Source organism: Dermochelys coriacea, chromosome 1 (assembly GCF_009764565.3).
Source record: "Dermochelys coriacea isolate rDerCor1 chromosome 1, rDerCor1.pri.v4, whole genome shotgun sequence".
In the NCBI taxonomy this organism is placed as follows: Eukaryota; Metazoa; Chordata; order Testudines; family Dermochelyidae; genus Dermochelys; species Dermochelys coriacea.
The window spans coordinates 47,764,280-47,781,890 of record NC_050068.2 but is presented as its reverse complement, the minus strand read 5'-3'; the positions used below and the strand labels follow the sequence as shown (position 1 = coordinate 47,781,890).

Sequence of the window (17,611 nt, the reverse complement as noted above, 5' to 3'; positions counted from 1 at the left end):
AAGCCTACAGTCATACAGACAGGTTTCAGAGTAGCAGTCGTGTTAGTCTGTATCCGTAAAAAGAAAAGGAGTACTTGTGGCACCTTAGAAACTAACAAATTCTAAGGTGCCACAAGTACTCCTTTTCTTTTTACAGTCATACAATGGACTGTATTCAACAAGTACAGAGTTTAAAATCATTTTAAAACCATACATTATTGATGAGATACTTACTCGTAAATCTTGACAAGCTAGAATGTTATCAAGCCATTTGTAAAGATAGCCATCAGGGGAAAGACCCACATTGTCAAAAACAGGGCCACAGCAAAGTACGGCTGACATTGCCTAGTAATACAGAGAAATCTGTTTAATTTAACATTTGTGAATGTGTTTAACAGACTGTGCTTGCAAGACATTTCCAATTGCTACCTGTTTTTAGTGAAATAGTGCTTTTTTGCTAGATTTCAACATTTATATTGATCTAGAAGGTAACTGCATTAATTAAAATAGGTTAATTATAATTAAAAACTGCATTAATTAATTCAAATGCTGAATTAAAAAATTAAGCACATTAAAGGAACACTGCAATAGGAACACTTTGCAAATGCTTCAAAATGTGTTTTGTCATTTCAGCCAATCTATTCTTAATGAGATTATAAAACCTATTAAACATTTAATTAGCATCATGTTCTCTGTCTAAATTAAAATTGTTTATATCATTTGATGCAGCATATACTGGTACATAGAACATTATTTTCCCAGTTTATTTAGTTGCTTGGGTTGCAGCTATTAGAGCTGGACAAGATTTTTAAAACTATTGAGTACATCCCCATATAAGTGCAGGATATAGTCCTCTGGAAATAGGATGTATCAAATACTGAACTGATACTGCACTTGATCTTAGAGCCTGATATCCTGCTTCCACTGAAGTCAGTGCGAGCCTTTTCTTACTGCAAATCTAAATAATAAAACAAAATTTCACTCTATGCAGGCAAAAAAGAAGTAAACTACGAGAAATAACTTTAGATTATAATTTTGGAAAGAAAAATAGGAATTTTTAACTTTATAGATCTCTCTCTCTCAAAATAATCAATTACTTTAAATAAAAGGAAATAAATAACCACAATATCTGCCTCTTTTACATTTCTAAACTTAGGCTTTGTTGTTGTAATTTGAATAGTGGAAGGAAAATATGCTATACCTTTAATGCACAATACTGGTATCTTGTAATCTGGTGATTTCTGTCACTGTAACGATCCAGTGGTGTAAACATAATGCTGAAAGGTCCAGCCCATTGACTAAATAAGATGAAAAGGTGGTGCCTCAAGCTTTGCTGAGGGAAGAGAAATCTCCGATGGTGAACTAAGGGAATAAAAATAAAATTTGTCATGGCTTGCTAAAGTAAAATAAACACAATAGAAATAGTCAGTCAGTGCCCTCTCCCAATGGCAGTAGTGATAGCATATGAATTTCATATTTCCATGAATAGAAAGTCTTTCCTTATACTTCAGGATACACTTAGTTCAAAGTAGCTAAACATCTTTTGTCAAACTAATATAGTTAATGAGTCATTTTATTTTCAAGAGTCTTAATGCTTTGAATGAACATGTGTTTATAATCATGTCTGTGTACACTAACTATAGAATCAGGGTTTTGGAGTTCACTGCCTCACGTAATCCTTTCATGGTAAACTCCTACCTGCTTGATATTTCCAGGTCTTTCAGCACAAGCCCTAATAGTGGATATATGCAGTCCTACTATAGTAACAGGTGGAGATAGGAAATAGATCAAAGCTTTTATCATATCATTCCTTTATAAAGAGGTTTGGTAGGCTAATTCAAATGCTAAGACAGTTCCTGAGCAAAAGAAAAGTATCTATTAATGCTAAAAAAAATATGAGAAAAAAAATTCAGAAGTTTTCAAAATTCTTCCAACTCAAAACAAGATGGGGGATAAGATCTCTCAGATGGCAGACAGAGACTAGGGAGAAACCAATTTAACGGGCAAGAAATTACCATTCTTCAACATCTTTGTACGCCAGACCAAAAATAAGGATTTCAGATAGCAATGTCCAATAAAAAACTAAACAGAGTAGAAATTCACCCGGTGGGGCTGAAATGAACACGAGAAAAATTTCCTAACCCAATAAAAAGTGAAAATCCATAAGAGAAGGAAATAACAAAAAGGTTTAAGTTCTGCATTATCCAGATAAAAAATAGTTCCCTTGAGAGGGCCTAGCCCATTCCTGCTGCTACTTCTCCTGAAGCAGCGCCAGTGCACTGACAGGTTGCTGGACTCATTTTGCCTTTGGCTATAAGGCAGGAAGGGGAGTGGTACAAGACCAATAAAAACATGGAACTGCATATACTAGAACTATCTCTGCTGAGTTACAGAGCTTGTTAACCATAGAAATTAATGCACAGGCCTCCTAGCTGGTTAAGAGGGGACACACTGAACCTATGGAGTACACTATTAAAAAGGCATTTCTGGTTAACTAGAAAGAGGCAGGGCACACTGCTACTGGTGGACCTCACATCCAAAGAATAAGATAAAACCCCAAAGTCTAATCTAGCTAACTAATAAAAATTGCAAGTCCAATATTTACAATTATCTAAAGATAATGGAAGTTGACAATGAAAATGTGTTTGTCAAGGAATTACGTATTATGGCTTTGTAGTTTTGGACATGTTTTAACATCTGCTTGTTAACAGAAAGATAATCGTCTCTTCAGAAAGAAATTTTGGATTAATTAAAACACACAGTTATTGTTGGCTTTCTGCAGAACATATAAAATGGCTGTTTCAATGTGCAAAGTGCATAGAAATATAGTTACTATAGATAATGCACATTAGATTATAAACACAGTGAGAATACATGCAAAGAGGAACACCTTTGCAAATATTCACTACTGAGTAATTTCTCACACAAACTCTATATGGATGGGAACAGAAAAAAGGAATTCAGTAAATTGTCCACTGATAACAGCTAATGAGATGGCACCATTCAAATGAATGGGATTTTTCCATTGACTGGAATGGGAGCAGGATCAACTATAAGTGTTCACTACAGACTTCTTTTCCTTATATTGTACATCTCTTATATATGTTACATATATCATACACCTGAAAACAACCAAATCATGAAACCATCCAGTTGCGCACGTTTCTGGCCTATGTTAATGCGTGGTCTCATTACTCTTTCCCTTTCTTCTGCATTCCCTCCTTCCTACTCCTTGGTACGCCTGTTGATGTTGTCTGTCAAATATTCTGTAAACAGCAATTGTACTGGGCATGAGCTAACTTCCACCTTTTAGTTCCTATTAGTTAGGTGGAGTCTTTTGAAGCAGACCTTTTTACTTTATCTGCTAATAGAATTACTTTACATTTTAAAAACAATCTTGCAATACACACAATGCATGAGAATATGGCTATATTATAATAATATAACAAAAGCAAGAGTACATATGAGCAATCTGTTGCTGTAAGAAAGGCCAAAGGGAACTTTGCTGAAATGGGGTACAACTGGAAGCAAGTTTTCCACTATATGTTTAAAACTGAAAAAACATTTTCTGCAGCTATCAATAGAGATTTTTTTCTTTTCTATGGGCCTGACTGAGTTCCCAGGAAAATTTTGACACTTCAAAGGTTGCAGGATAAAGCCCCGTATAAAAGAAATCTGGAGCTGCAATAGGCTGTGTATGGTTCATTTGCTGGGCTTAGAAAGAGAAGAGTCTTATATATGTGCATTGCAAGCTTTGCTATGTTGATTCTTGAGAGAATTCTGTACTCGATTGCCCAAATTCCCTCTAATATTTGCTACAAAACAACCTTATGAAACATGGCTTATAAAGAGAAAAATAGAAAAACTAAATAATGAATTAATATATCAATGTACTTATACATGTGTTAAGTATAGTTGTGTAATATAATGAGGTAATATATTATACCTGGAACACACTGAATCAAGTTGGCAGTCATGGCACTGAAATGTGCTCTCATGTCCTTAAGAATTTCAACTTCTTTATCATTTTCAGCCTCTAGCAGCATGCGAGTTAGATCAACATATTCTAAGAACAAGGCTCCAAGGGCTAAAGTATCCCTCTCTAAGGCTCCATTTGTACTAGGATAAAGAAAAGTTGAACATTTCAATATGAGTGACAGTGCATTTAACTTGTGATGTAATACATTATCATCTTTAAACACAGATTTTAAGCTTCCATAGTCGCATATTTTAAAAAAACCCATATTTTGTATATTTTATAATTGTTCAAAGAAGCTGCTAAAACAAACAGAATGATGACATCACCAATGGAAATTCTTCCATACAAAACAGTGTTACCTGTCACTTATAACACCAGCATCAGCAAGCAATTCAAATATTCGCAATAGCTGCAGTCTCAGCAGATCTCGGCGCTCACGGCGTTTCTTATTCTTGGGGTTAAAAAAAGAGATACTTAATACATGCGCAGGTGCAGACATTAAAATAATGCAAGCCTGGTCATTGAAGCTGTGTTTAAAGCAAAGCAGTATAACTGACTTATTTACTTATGGAGTACTATGACATTTGTGTGTACCATAGTACAGGTATGCTTACATAACAACACAGGTAAAGGTATGTTCTCATTTCTAACTTTCTAAACAGTTCTTGAAAAAACAGTTTATAGGCATATTTGTCCATAAGGAAAAAGTGAACATGGTATTCTTGAAATTCTGGATCAGAAATAACTTTTAATATTCAAGTTTTGGTGCTGAAAACACACTTTCTTCATGTGCTGAAATATTATCATATGATATCCAAGAATGCTGCTTCTTGGATCTTTAAAAATGAGCATCAACAGTACTTCCTGCAACCATGATAGTCTTAGTTCATAAACTCTCTCCTGTATTTTATACTTTCACTAGGAGAAAGTGTGGTTTAAAGTGCCTCAGAACCCCAAGGCTTCTTCTTCACCTAACACTTCCAGGAAGCTCTCCTTCACCTCCAGAAAACCCCCTGCTTTGCTCCTGACAAATGTGAAGTCAGCTAGCAAGGCCTGCTCTTCGCCTGAACAGCTGTAAGTAGGGTGATGGTGGTGGGTGGTAATAGGGGCCTATATAAGACAAAGCCCTGAATACCATGACTGTCCCTATAAAATCGGGACATCTGATTAACCTAGCTGGAAGTGCAGCTTCCTGGGAGTGAAGAGAGCGACAAAGATGACTTGTTTTGTCTTTTCTTGTCTTCAGTGAACACCAGAAAGTATGTCTTCCCTCTCCTTCCTCTCTTCCTATTGCTCTAAATTAGAAAAAAATCAAGGGAAGGTGATAAAACCAGTCACTGCAACTAGTAGTGGATTTTTCAGTCAATATAGGACAACCTCATTAAAAGTCATATTTTCCCTGAGTACAAGGCCAGTCTACATTTGAAAGTTGTACCAGCATAATTATTTTGTTTAGGGGTGTGATTTGTTATCAATATAGTTATACTAGTACAATCCCTAGTGTGGTGGGGTTATAGAACTAGAACTATACCAGTAGAATTAAAGCAGGGCAGCTTTCTAGTGTAGACAAGGGCTAACGGAAACTGAAGTCCTTGGTAAGACCTATCTATACAACAGAGATAAACCATATTTCCAATACTGTTGTGAAACATGGTTGACTGAGTTATGTTACAATATCTTTTTCTCTCACCATTGTAAGTGGGATTTCACTTATCTAAATTCACCATGAAGAGGTGGCACTGTATTTAACTAACTTGTTCCTCCCCTACAAAATATAAATAAAAATTTATGAACTATATTTTACACATTAATTTAATTTTAAATAATCCATTTAAATCCAGTTTTAAATGGAATTGCTTTAAGTAATTTTTTCTACACAATTATTGAAAAGTTACCAATAGGATGTTTTTCTGGTTTTTTTTAATTAAAGAAACACATTCACTACTTTTAAGTTCATGTTGCAATTTAAATAAACAAATCTAATTTCTTGAACTAACCTCTGGTCTTCTTTCTAGGGCTTCTTTCATTAATGGGTGAAGTTCTTCTACTAATTCCCTAAATTAAAACAAAACAAAAACTTTCTAAACAAAATCCTTCATAATTGAGTCCATCTTCATGAATTAAATGTTTCTTTTAAGATAAAGAGTATTACACTGCTCTCTATAAGGCTTCTATAACACATTTATTGATCTGGATAGTGTATTTTCCCTCCCAGCTACATATTTGGGCACTGGTATTCTTGTGGTCCAACAAGCAAGGACAAATTTTAGGAAGGGTTCCAACTAGGGCTGCAGTTTCTACACTAAGGCAGTGGGAGAAAGTACTTTTTAGTGCTTATGAAATATTAGGTTATTGGGAAAAGCTATCTGTGGCTTTCACCCAGAACTTCCATTTAATACCACATCACAAGCATACACTGCTAATACAATGCTTCTTGTCATTCCCTTCTCCCGTAAAATTCAACAACCTATTTATTACATAAACACTAACATTTTAGAATTAAAATTTTAAACATTAATAATTTTACATTAAAACAAAAACAGCATATCTGAATTAAAAGAAAATTCCTGGGATTATTGTAAACTGTTCAGTACCTGAAAACAAGAGAATTTGTTCTTCCAAATCCTAATACAAGTGATTCTGTGATTTCTATGCTTTCAAGTCTCATCAAAGGTACTAGCTGCTTTAACAGGACTCCAACAGATGGGGTTCCTATAGCCTAAAATATATTTATTAAGAAATAACCAACATTTAATTATTAGCATTATCCATATCAAATAAACCATTACAGATTTCAAAGCATGAATGAGTATTCAACAAAAAAAGAATAATTTAAGAGTCAAAAAGTGCCTTTTGTAAATCATAATGAAATGACTTTATAACTGTGGATATGTTCTAATTGGTTGTCTTCTACATCATATCCATGTGAGTAAAGTCCAGTAAATATATGGATCAAAGTAATTTAAATCACTGATTTTAATCAGCATGCAGGAAATATTGATTTAAATCATTGATTTTTAATCTTGTTTTACATTTGAACTTACTTATATTCCTTAAAAAAGGTTTATTCTCATTGGCTGGTAACCATTAAAACATATTGATATGCAACCAGATATACTTTCACTAAATTTGGTGCTTCTTTTTGCTAACCAGGAGGATAAACTATATCTATACACATTTATTTAAGCAATTAGATAGCTTTAGCTTACATTTATTCAGACTCTTAATTTTTTACATTTTTCTATGTTAGAAAATGGTGAATGTTGCATTTCTTATTTACTAGATGATGATTAATTTTTACTAGTGATTGATGTTAAGCTCTATTTGTATGGAAATTAAATTAAAAATGCACAAAACAGCAATTTTTAATTAAATAAAACTTCCTTACAAAACATAAGAAAAAAGTTTATTGAAACATGTTTTGCATTTAAAACTAACTGATTTATTAAACACTTTATCCATCCATCCATCTATCAGCAGGAAGCTGAAGCAGACAAATTCAGACTGGAAATGAGGTGTAAATTTTTGACAGTAAGGGTAATTAACCATTGGAACAATTTACCATAGGTCGTGGTGGATTCTCTGTCCATGACAATTTTGAAATCGAGACTGGATGTTTTTCTAGAAGATATGCTATAGGAATTGTTTTGGGGAAGTTCTATGGTCTGTGTTACATGACTAGATGATCACAATGGCCTTGGTTAAATATTGATTAAATATTAATCTATTGTTAGTGAGTTGAACAGATTATTTCTAGTCACTACATCCTTCAAGATTTTAGAACCAATAGATCTCATCCTTTCACATCAAGTTTTTATTGATAGATTGGAAGAAAGAAAACAAGCTTTCCTGATTTTCAGCTTCCAACTGGTTACTTAACTTTGCATAAACGAGTCATTGAACTGAACTAGCTGAATAAACAGAAATGAAGAAAACAGTCTCTTCATTTGCAGAAAAGATTACAGCTCTCAAAAACTGGTTTGGCACTTCACCAACTCTGGATCCAGGTGCTTAGCCAGTGACTTCCTCCAATTCAGTGGGCTGACTGTCTTTAAATCTTGGCAGCAAACAAGTACTCCAATATTATTTTTTGTGGTTAATTTAAATTATTTTAATATATTATAGTATGTTTAGGCCTTAAGATAGGTTTTCAATTTCAAATTTAATTTTAAATAGCATATTTTTATAAATAAATCTGAATTTAAATTAAAAATCTGATTTTAATTTTTAATCGATATTTATCCACCCTGGTTTAAGTGTTTTCTGTATTTTCAAAGACAGTATTGTACTTTATTTTCATAGATAGTATTGTACTTTTTTTATTAAGTTTAGAATATCAAAAAAGACTCCAGTCAATGAATTTGTAGGAAGTAGTACATTTCTCAAGCAGTTACCACTAGGCCTTTGGTTTCATATCACACTCCAGAATTGCAATAATGACGCAGAAATACATCACCTATTGTGCCTTATTGCTTATGTATGTGCTATAACAGTACTTAACAGAGTGATCTGCATTAAAAGCATGACACATGGTAAAGTTAACTTTAGCATATTATGCACAACATTTCCATACCTTGAATATATACTACCGAGAATACGAATTAACCACATAACACTGGAATGTGCTGCAAATACCACGGGAATTGTCATATGTTTAATGGCAAATGGTGTAATGTGCTATACAAATGAATGTTTTCAATAATAAATAATAATACTTGAACCAAATCACATATATCGAAATAATCCTCAGATGTACTTTTATCACTACTACTTGACTTTCACATGTAAATTCTTTTAAAAACATATTTAAAATTATTACGGAATAATTCTTCTGAAGCATGCCATGTCACCTTGTTATCGTAGCTCACTGTTCCATCGGGAGTAGTAGCCATGATCTCTGGAGTTGAAGCACGTAAGTGTCCAGGGCTCATAATACTGGGTTTCGCTACTCCAAAGCAGAGAATAAGGTAGTTTCTCCACAGAGTTACATAGTTGTCTCCACTGCTTGCTGTACTGGTTTTCTTTGCATTAACAGGGATACTGGAATTTTTTTTAAAAAATAGTTAATGCCAATTCCTAATTTTAATTTTCCAGAGCTTATTTAAAAAACTAAACAAGCTAAGTAACAACAACTATACGATTAAATATTATATGATGTAAAAATAAAATCAATGAAGACGATAAGAAAAGGAATCATTACAGTTTAAAGTGGCAATCATCATATCAAATACCAAAAGTTTGGCTACTATTAGCATAGCTGGACTATCAAACTGGTCTGAATATGTAGGACTAAAGAATTTACATAATAATGCCACTAACCCTTAACAAATGAAAGCCCTGTACAGAGTATCACTTACTTTGGATCCACAAGAGGCATTACTAGCTGTAACCTCGTAAAAGCATATGGCCAAGCATAGCTAAGAGCTGTAGGACAATGCTTTGGTAAATTCTCTTGTCTAAGAAAACTGAAAAGGCAGAGAACCCATGGATCTTTAACTGACTGTGCAAATATCCAGACATGGGAAGGACTTTTTACATCATAATGACTATTTACTAAGACTGCATTCCATTCTACCAGCCATTGCAAATCCACATTGTGTGTTAATGGTAATGTAGTCTGTGGAGAGAAAAAAAAAATCAAAATCACAGTGGTAGTAACTTATTCCCAACTATTTAGGCCACAGTTCAGCAAGGCATTTAGGCATCTACTTCCTAAATAAAGATGCTCAAGCGTTTTGTTCAATCAAGGCATTAATCAGTTATAAATACCATCTCCTATTGGCAAGAGCTGTTCCCATCAGATGAAGAAACCATTTCTCTACTGTATATTCTTTAACTCTTTTCTTAACAAAAATATCTATGGGAATGAAGGCTAAAAATGTGTAAATTTGGTAAATTAATTACAATAATTAAATCTGAAAAATACTGATGTTATTGGGTCATAATTCTATGTATAAAATTGTTTTTATATCATATACCAAACTTTTTTATTGACAAAAACAAAACAAATGAACGAACAATGACTAAGCAGGAGGATAGATGGGCATATGTTTTTATGTACACATTTATATACATACATATACTGAAATAGATACAAATTTCAGTGAAATTTATAAATTTTGTTACAGACTTTTGTACCTAAGTAAATGCCTTTGAAAATTTTACCCATAAATAAAACCCCTGGAACTAAGAAGAAACATACCAATCATCATTCTTACAACTTTGCTTGCATGCTGTATTCCTCTCCCTCACCCATCTGTCTTTCTGCATGATAAAGGTCTTTGGGGGTAGGGACTGTGTCTTTCTTTATGTTTGTAAATCACCTAGCATAATTGGTTGCTACTGTAGTACAGGGTATATTTTATGACTGCCAGGGTAAAAATAACCCCAGAACTAATACTGACACTTATCACAAAGAAGGTGCTATGCACAATAAGGGGTAGATCCTCAGCTGGTGTAAATTCTCATAACTCCACTGATTTCAATGGAGCTATGACAATTTACACCAGCTGAGGATCTGCCCTATAAACATGTAATAGGTGGTGGTATATTGCAAATGTCTATCATCAGAAAATAAACAGGTACTTACTGAATCAGAAACTGCCACATGAATAAAACTTTCAAGAATAGAAGAACTTAGTTGATCCATGACATCAATCATAGGCCTGTCATCATCCTGTACAAATTAAGGTAATAGCAGTCAACTACTTTCTTTAGCTAACTAATTCTTTTAATCTTTGTTCAATACACGAAACAGAACTGCATGAAAGATTATAAGATACAGAACAGGTAAAAAATCTATTCAAGTGGGTGTCTTGATGGATACATTTTGCCTTTTGTTGTATTAACCTCGAAGTCAAGCCCAGCTTGTAGTTTGAAAGGAAGTTAATTACTGGCCTTAGTTCACTGTTTACTGAACAAAAGTGCTCATCAGAAAATCCCATATGACTTGGGACATCTGGTATCAAAGGACTGAAAACATAGCTTAACTGTTTAACTAAAGCATTCCTTTTCTATGAACACACATATTTGTGTTCTCAGGCAGCTAGATGGCTCAGTGTGTTGGGGCCATCCGCACACAGCAAGACTCTACACACTTTTATATCTGTACACAAGAAAAGAGTTAGATTTCTGTACTGTACAAGGAATATTTTATGTGAATAAAGTTAAATGTTTATTGTGCTGTTTTTGTTGAATATACTGAGATGTTGTAATAGTGAATTTTATCTTCACTAAAAATTAATAACGCTGATGATGCAAAAATTATTTGCCCAATTCAAGGAACGATTTTACAGTATGCCTTTGTGTGTACTTTATAACAGAAAAAAACTGAAAAAGGGTTTGATGTTGTGCAAAACTGGATGTTCTTTGTGAACAACATAACAGGTTTTGCAAAAAGAACGTGATTAGTGCTTTATAGTCAACAGCCCATAAACTGTAAGGTCTGCAATAATCGGACAAATTAAAATGGCAAATTCCAAATAAGTCAAATGTTTTTATGTATAATAAATGTCCTCTTTCATTACATGCATTATGGTAAAGCAGAACCGTTAATTTTAGTTTAGAGCTTTATCTCTGGAAAATTTTCTTTTGAAACGTCTAAAAAAAAATCCATACCTCTGCCTGCCCCAGGGCGAGAAATAAAGCACGGATCTCTTTGAGAATCAAAACTGCTAGTTTACGGGTAGCAACCTGGAAACTACAAAGTAGTACCAGTGCAAATCCTTCCACAGCATGCAGTACGTTGGAATAAGGACTTCTTTCAGACTGTATCCTATGGCTGGATCCATTTGGTATCAGCTGTAAAGAAATGAGAAAACTATACTCAAAAAAGGGAAATATTAATGGGAGATGAGGATGAGGTTACTGAGAAATGCTCTATTTGGCCAGGACTGACCCCACCCAAGCTATCAGGCATTAACTGGGTCCCAGGAAGGGTTAGGGTGACCAGATAGCAAGTGTAAAAAATTGGGACGGGGTGGGGGGTCATAGGTGCCTACATAAGAAAAAGCCCACAAAATCGGGACTGTCCCTTTAAATTGGGACATCTGGTCACCCTAGGTGGGGTTAAATGGCTCCATGACATTCAATGAAGGAATGAGGATTGGCTCTCTTAGTGGCTCTCCACTTAATTCATGGTTAAGCCCACTGCTAAATGCCACTATCCTCCTCCTGCCAGGTGGCATGACGGTGGACAAGGGAGTACATAGTTTGTGAGGATTTAAGACTTCCTCACATCCTTCAGGTTAACAGGATCCACTAGGCCCTCGTAGGTATTGTGCTCTTTCCCACGTGCTGACCCTCTGAAGTCTATTACCTGCACTAGACACCAGCCACAAGTTGCAACACTACTTATTGAAATTCATTTAACCCTTCCCCCTTTTTAAGTATTTTCATAAGTACCTTTACTTATCCTTTTTATCCACACCTGCCAGGCCTCCAGGATACCCACTAGATATCTTATCATTCTTGCCCAGAGGGAAAAATTCCTCCCTGATCCCAAAAAAACCACTGTATTAGACCCACAGCAGGCCTGGAAAGCAGAGGAGAATTAAGGTTTCCTGGAGCCCCATGCCAGAGCAAGTGGGGGCTCCACCCCATCCCTTCCACCTGCTGCCCCGCCCCCTTCCAGCCCCTCCGCCTGCAGCCCCGCCCATAGCCACACCCCTTTCTGCCTCTTCCCAAAGGGCCTTGCCCCCATTCCACCCACAGTCCCCCCATTCTGTGCCCCCACTGCAGCCCCGCAACCATTTTGCTACTTTCTGGGCCCCTCCCCTACCCCCCCCACTGCGGCTCCAAGCCCGGAGAAGCTCTGTTCCCCCGCCACAGCCCCAGGCTGTAGCAGGGAGTGAAAGCTCCCCAAGCCCCGAGGCTGTGGCAGGTAGCGAGAGCTCCTTCAGTTTTGGGGCTGCAGTGGGGGTCCCAATGCTGGGGCTTCCCCTGCCAACTCCCACGCTTCTGTGGGAGACAAGGGTCAGGGCGCTGGGGGCTTCCCCTACCACCCCGGGCTTTTGCCAGAGAGCGGGGGTGTGAGTGCACAGGGGCTTCTCCTGCTATACCTGCCTGGTGCTGCTACTGGGGAGCGGGGTCAGGCACGGGGGCTTTCCCTGCCTTCCCTACCTGCCCAACAGTCAGGACTCTGGGGCCCCGAGTTGTCCGGGGCCACTAGGCACGGGCCCCATAGGCCCAGTGCCTAATCTGTTCACTGCTGGAAACCCAGCTCTGACAACAAAAGTACCTACTGGGCAGATGGGACAGCTTTCAGCAAGAAGAAAGCTGCAGTGTGCCCAGGAATGCTTAAACATGCCTGGAGAGGGGGTTTTGCTGGAACCAATCAGCTCCCTCACCATCCCTTGAATTGACCAATGTGGCAGCTGAGGGAGGTGAAGCTCCACTCCATTGTCCAGAGCCCCAGCCACCTTTATAACTGCAAGATCCCCATATGCATTCTGGTCAGGAACAGAAGATAGGAAAGGGGACAATTGTTTTTCAGATGCTGGCTCAAGATAAGCAATGAGCATTTCTACATGCAGGATCAAGGCCTTACAGCAGATAATTAAATAATTGTGTTAATCTCAGTGCTGACGATGCCAAGCATTCAAATATCATGAGTCAGCCCCCTGCAAATGATAATATTGATAAAAAATAAGACCAAAATAAATGGAGGAGGATGTCTTTTTAGTTGTCTTCTGGTTTTTGAGCCTTTAAGGTGCACTCAGGTCATGTTTTCAAGTTTTCTTCCCCGACTATACAGTCTGGAAACTTAATTTCATTTTTAAATGAAAGCTGAGATTCACATGTGATCACGGGACTCCAAAGGCTGGGACTTTCAGAAAAAATTAATATTGCAAGACTTAATAAAATCATGAGAGTTGGCAACATTGTGAAGCATAGTGATCTCCTCTAAAAACACATTGGGTCTATATAGTATTATTTATTCAACCTAATATACCATGATATTTCATGACATAGGTGTTAATTTGGTGCTAGTATAGTGAAATACATGAGAAAGATAGAGTGATAGATTTTGGAAAGCATGACCAAATCTTTTAGACTTTGTCAGATTGTTTAGGGAATACAAACAAAAAAATTATTGAAAATTTCTGTTAAAAGCAAATGGTTTGTTCAGTTTCTTGCTCAGCTGATTTTCAAAAAGTGCTGATCACGCACCTGTTGAAAATTAAGACCTTTTACTGTATCTCAATTTGGGCACCTAAAATACTGAGGCACTTAAATTCACTTTTGAAAATCCTGGCTATAAATGCTTATTTATCCAAACAAAATGGGAGATAAGGAATTTATTTGGATATATAGGAATTCAGATAAACTAAGTTTTTCATGTTAGTGATGGACATTGGGGGACATAATCTTAATCACATGATGATTTTTTGGATGAGTGGGGCTTTATTGTTGCTCATAAAAGTAATTAATTGGAAAAAATCATTTTAGTCCCTTTGATGTTACCAGATAGATAGATAGATAGATAGATAGAGTCATGAGACAATATAACACTTAGGAAGGGTTTATATAGATGCTCACAAACCAGTGATCACAGATCATGAATATGTCAAATTTTAGAAAGTTTGAAGAGTAAAACAGAAAAACATTGTGGCTGTTTTACCCTGTTTTACCCTTTACAGTGCTGGGAAAAAGTCTTCCTGTCAGCCCCACCACTTTTATGTGTTTTTGTTAACAAGCCTATTTTGGTTTGACATACATTCTTCTGTGTTGCTGCACTACAATGACATGTACTATGCTGCAAAGGGTAACAGCTGTTCTAGGTACACTTAATCCTGCCTCAGCATGGGTGGATGGACTAGTAGATAACCTCTTCAGATCCCTACATTTCTATGCTTCTATGAGACAGCTGAACTAACTGTTTTACAGAAAAAAGTCGAACAGCAGTGAATTCTGTTGGGGCACAACTTGAGTAAATAAGGCATACATAAAACAGAACAATATCCAGGAAAAGTTAAATAATGTCATAAATGGGTATAACTATTGGAATGCAGTTCACTTTTATTCATACCTCTGATGATCTGCTTTTTGTCTGTTCACTGGCTTTTCCTGGAGTGTGTATTACAAGTTTCCATTGTGTAAGCAACTGTAGCAGCAACTTCAGGGAAGTATCAAGAAGAGTGTGATGCATATCATTCACTTCGCGTAGTAGGAAGTTAGTAAAACCAAAGAGCACATCCTCTCTCCAGTCAAAAAAGTCAACAAGTAGACCCTGAAGAGAATTTTGTGCAATGTGCCGAAGTTCATCATCCATATGGATAGAGAGTCTGCATGTTAAAATAAAAGTGACACTAAAAACGTAAACACCATTAAATGGTGTAAGTGAGTAAAGTAGAAATTAACACTGACAGAAATTCCCCAAAGTTAATGTAAAATTTCATAAAAGTATTCAAGCTTTTATTATTATTGACCACAATCGCCATCGTCAACATTTTATAGAAATTCTTGCTACACCAGTACTTGAACACATACATAGATCCAAAAGATATCTTTGCTCCACTCCAAAAAGATACTATAGAGCAGCTTTATGAGCAACTTATTTTTTTCACTTACAAGAGCATGTTTCAAGATAGTTGAAATATGGCAACTTTGCAGTTTCTCAGAACAAAGAAAACTGCTGACGATCACTTATGAGAGCAAAAGTAAAAAGTAATAACGCATGCACCTCAGATTTTTTATTTTTACTTCCAAGATAAAATCAAAACAAACAAAAAACTCCCATGTGCCCATAGAACAATTAAAATTAACCTTCAACTCTGAAGAAGCAAATTATAATTACTGAGAAAGAATCTTTAAATGAAATTAAAAATTCCTAACTAGAACACAAACGTTGCCTCATACTTTCATTTCTTCTGGGAAATAGAAATAGAAACTACATCTCCATCATACTCTCCATTTTTTAAGAACTAGAAGTCTATCCCCCGAAAGCCTTTTCTAAGGAACTGGCATTTTAGATCCCATTTTCTCTATTTCTATATTTGCACCTCATTTGTGTCCTTTTCTGATGGATCACAATCCATGTTTCCTCTTTAAAACAAAATGAGAAAGTCACTTCATAGCTTGTAGCTGGGCAGAATGAAACACTTAAAGATCAGTATGCTCAGCACATTTTTAAGTTTGTCACTTCCACAGTGTACTAAGTCTTCATTAACCAAAAGGTAATAATATTGATGGATGGGTTAGCGTCCACTTTCCAAGTATTTAAATTTAGATGTCCCTGAATAATTAGAAATGAGGATATAATTTGTGAATAAATAGAGAAAAATCTAGAGGCCCTAATAATATGCTGTGGACCAAATTATTTTCCATTAAAATTGTACGATGTGGTATAATTGAGAAAAGAATTTGGTTCACTGTGTGTTAAAGTGAAGTTAATTGACTCCAACCAATCTGAAAATTCTTCATAGGCAGGTCAAAGACTGTTTTATTCTATGCAAGGAAAGTCTAATTGCCATGAAATGTCACCAATAGGTTCTACCCCAGTCAGCAAAGGGCAAAACAGCTCCTCTGGGTATCTTTGAGGCCTGTCAAACGTGAGATGGGCAGCTTCTTAAAAGGGAGGATCCAAGCCCAGTGTAGGGTGGGCACTCAGAGGGAAGCAGAACTAGAGCACACAGCAGGGGCTACTTACCCAGGAGAGCTGCTTAAGAGCCTTTGCTGCATGGACCCTCTGGAGACACAGAGGGACCATCTTTAATTCATTTTTCTTTCATTAGGACCCAGGGCACTCAGCCTGGGCAACCTTAAACATATAGGGGATTAGGAACCCTTTCACAGAGACTATTGACCTTCTGCCTTGTGCCTTCTGCCAGATTGTTTTGCGGACTGCAGGATTATTTTGTTTCCCTTTTATATTTTGAACGGCTGTTATGCCCAGAAGGGAGAGAGCTGCCTCCCTCAGACTTCTAGTCAGAGGACCACATCCCACATTCCAAATCAGAGCTACAGAAAGGTTTAGTCAGGAAAAGAACATCTGGGATGAGAGAGGTGCTCACCCACTACAGGTATAACTTGTGACATATCCACATGAAATTCTTAACAAATTGGGAATTACTGTATTTTTCTGGCACTAAAGGAAGGCAATTTATCACCTTTGCCTCTAGACACTAAAGATCACAAAACCAAGCAATAAACTCAGATTATGACTGAGTCATTCATGAAATGACTCTTTCTAAGGGTACATCTACACTACCTGTCGGATCGGTGGGTAGTGATCGATCTATCAGGGATCGATTTATCGCGTCTAGTGTAGGATCGCTCTGTCGACTCCTGTACTACACTGTGGTGAGAGGAAGAAGCAGAGTCGACGGGGGAGAGGCGGCAGTCGACCCCGCGCCGTGAGGACGCAAGGTAAGTCAACCTAAGATACATAGACTTCAGTTACACTATTCTCGTAGCTGAAGTTGCATATCTTAGGTCAATCCCTCCTTCCACAGTGTAGACCAGGCCTAACTGACACATGGAAAACAAAACACAGACTAAAACTGCCTCCAAGCTCAAGTTACTGTATAAATGCATTGGACAACATTATCAAGAGAGATTAGAAATAAACCTAGTATAAAACCATAACTCTGTAATACTATGGTAGTGGAGTCAGTAGAAGGGACATGAATTGGATGAGTTACCATGGCTGCA

General features: G+C 36.6%; 1 protein-coding gene across 7 annotated transcripts in view; it reads right to left on the bottom strand.

The window, feature by feature from the left end:
• FRY (FRY microtubule binding protein) overlaps window positions 1-17,611 on the bottom strand; it is a 374,481-nt gene that overhangs the window by 130,012 nt on the left and 226,858 nt on the right. For all 7 annotated transcript variants that reach the window (XM_038411093.2, XM_043504385.1, XM_043504383.1 and 4 more), the window contains exons 18-28: window positions 14,988-15,243; window positions 11,576-11,758; window positions 10,548-10,634; window positions 9,316-9,575; window positions 8,809-8,998; window positions 6,553-6,677; window positions 5,956-6,013; window positions 4,318-4,409; window positions 3,926-4,098; window positions 1,181-1,341; window positions 214-324 (exon numbers count right to left, since the gene is read on the bottom strand). In XM_038411093.2, the coding sequence (XP_038267021.1) occupies window positions 214-324; window positions 1,181-1,341; window positions 3,926-4,098; window positions 4,318-4,409; window positions 5,956-6,013; window positions 6,553-6,677; window positions 8,809-8,998; window positions 9,316-9,575; window positions 10,548-10,634; window positions 11,576-11,758; window positions 14,988-15,243 (1,696 nt within the window). The remainder of the gene's footprint in view (window positions 1-213; window positions 325-1,180; window positions 1,342-3,925; window positions 4,099-4,317; window positions 4,410-5,955; window positions 6,014-6,552; window positions 6,678-8,808; window positions 8,999-9,315; window positions 9,576-10,547; window positions 10,635-11,575; window positions 11,759-14,987; window positions 15,244-17,611) is intronic.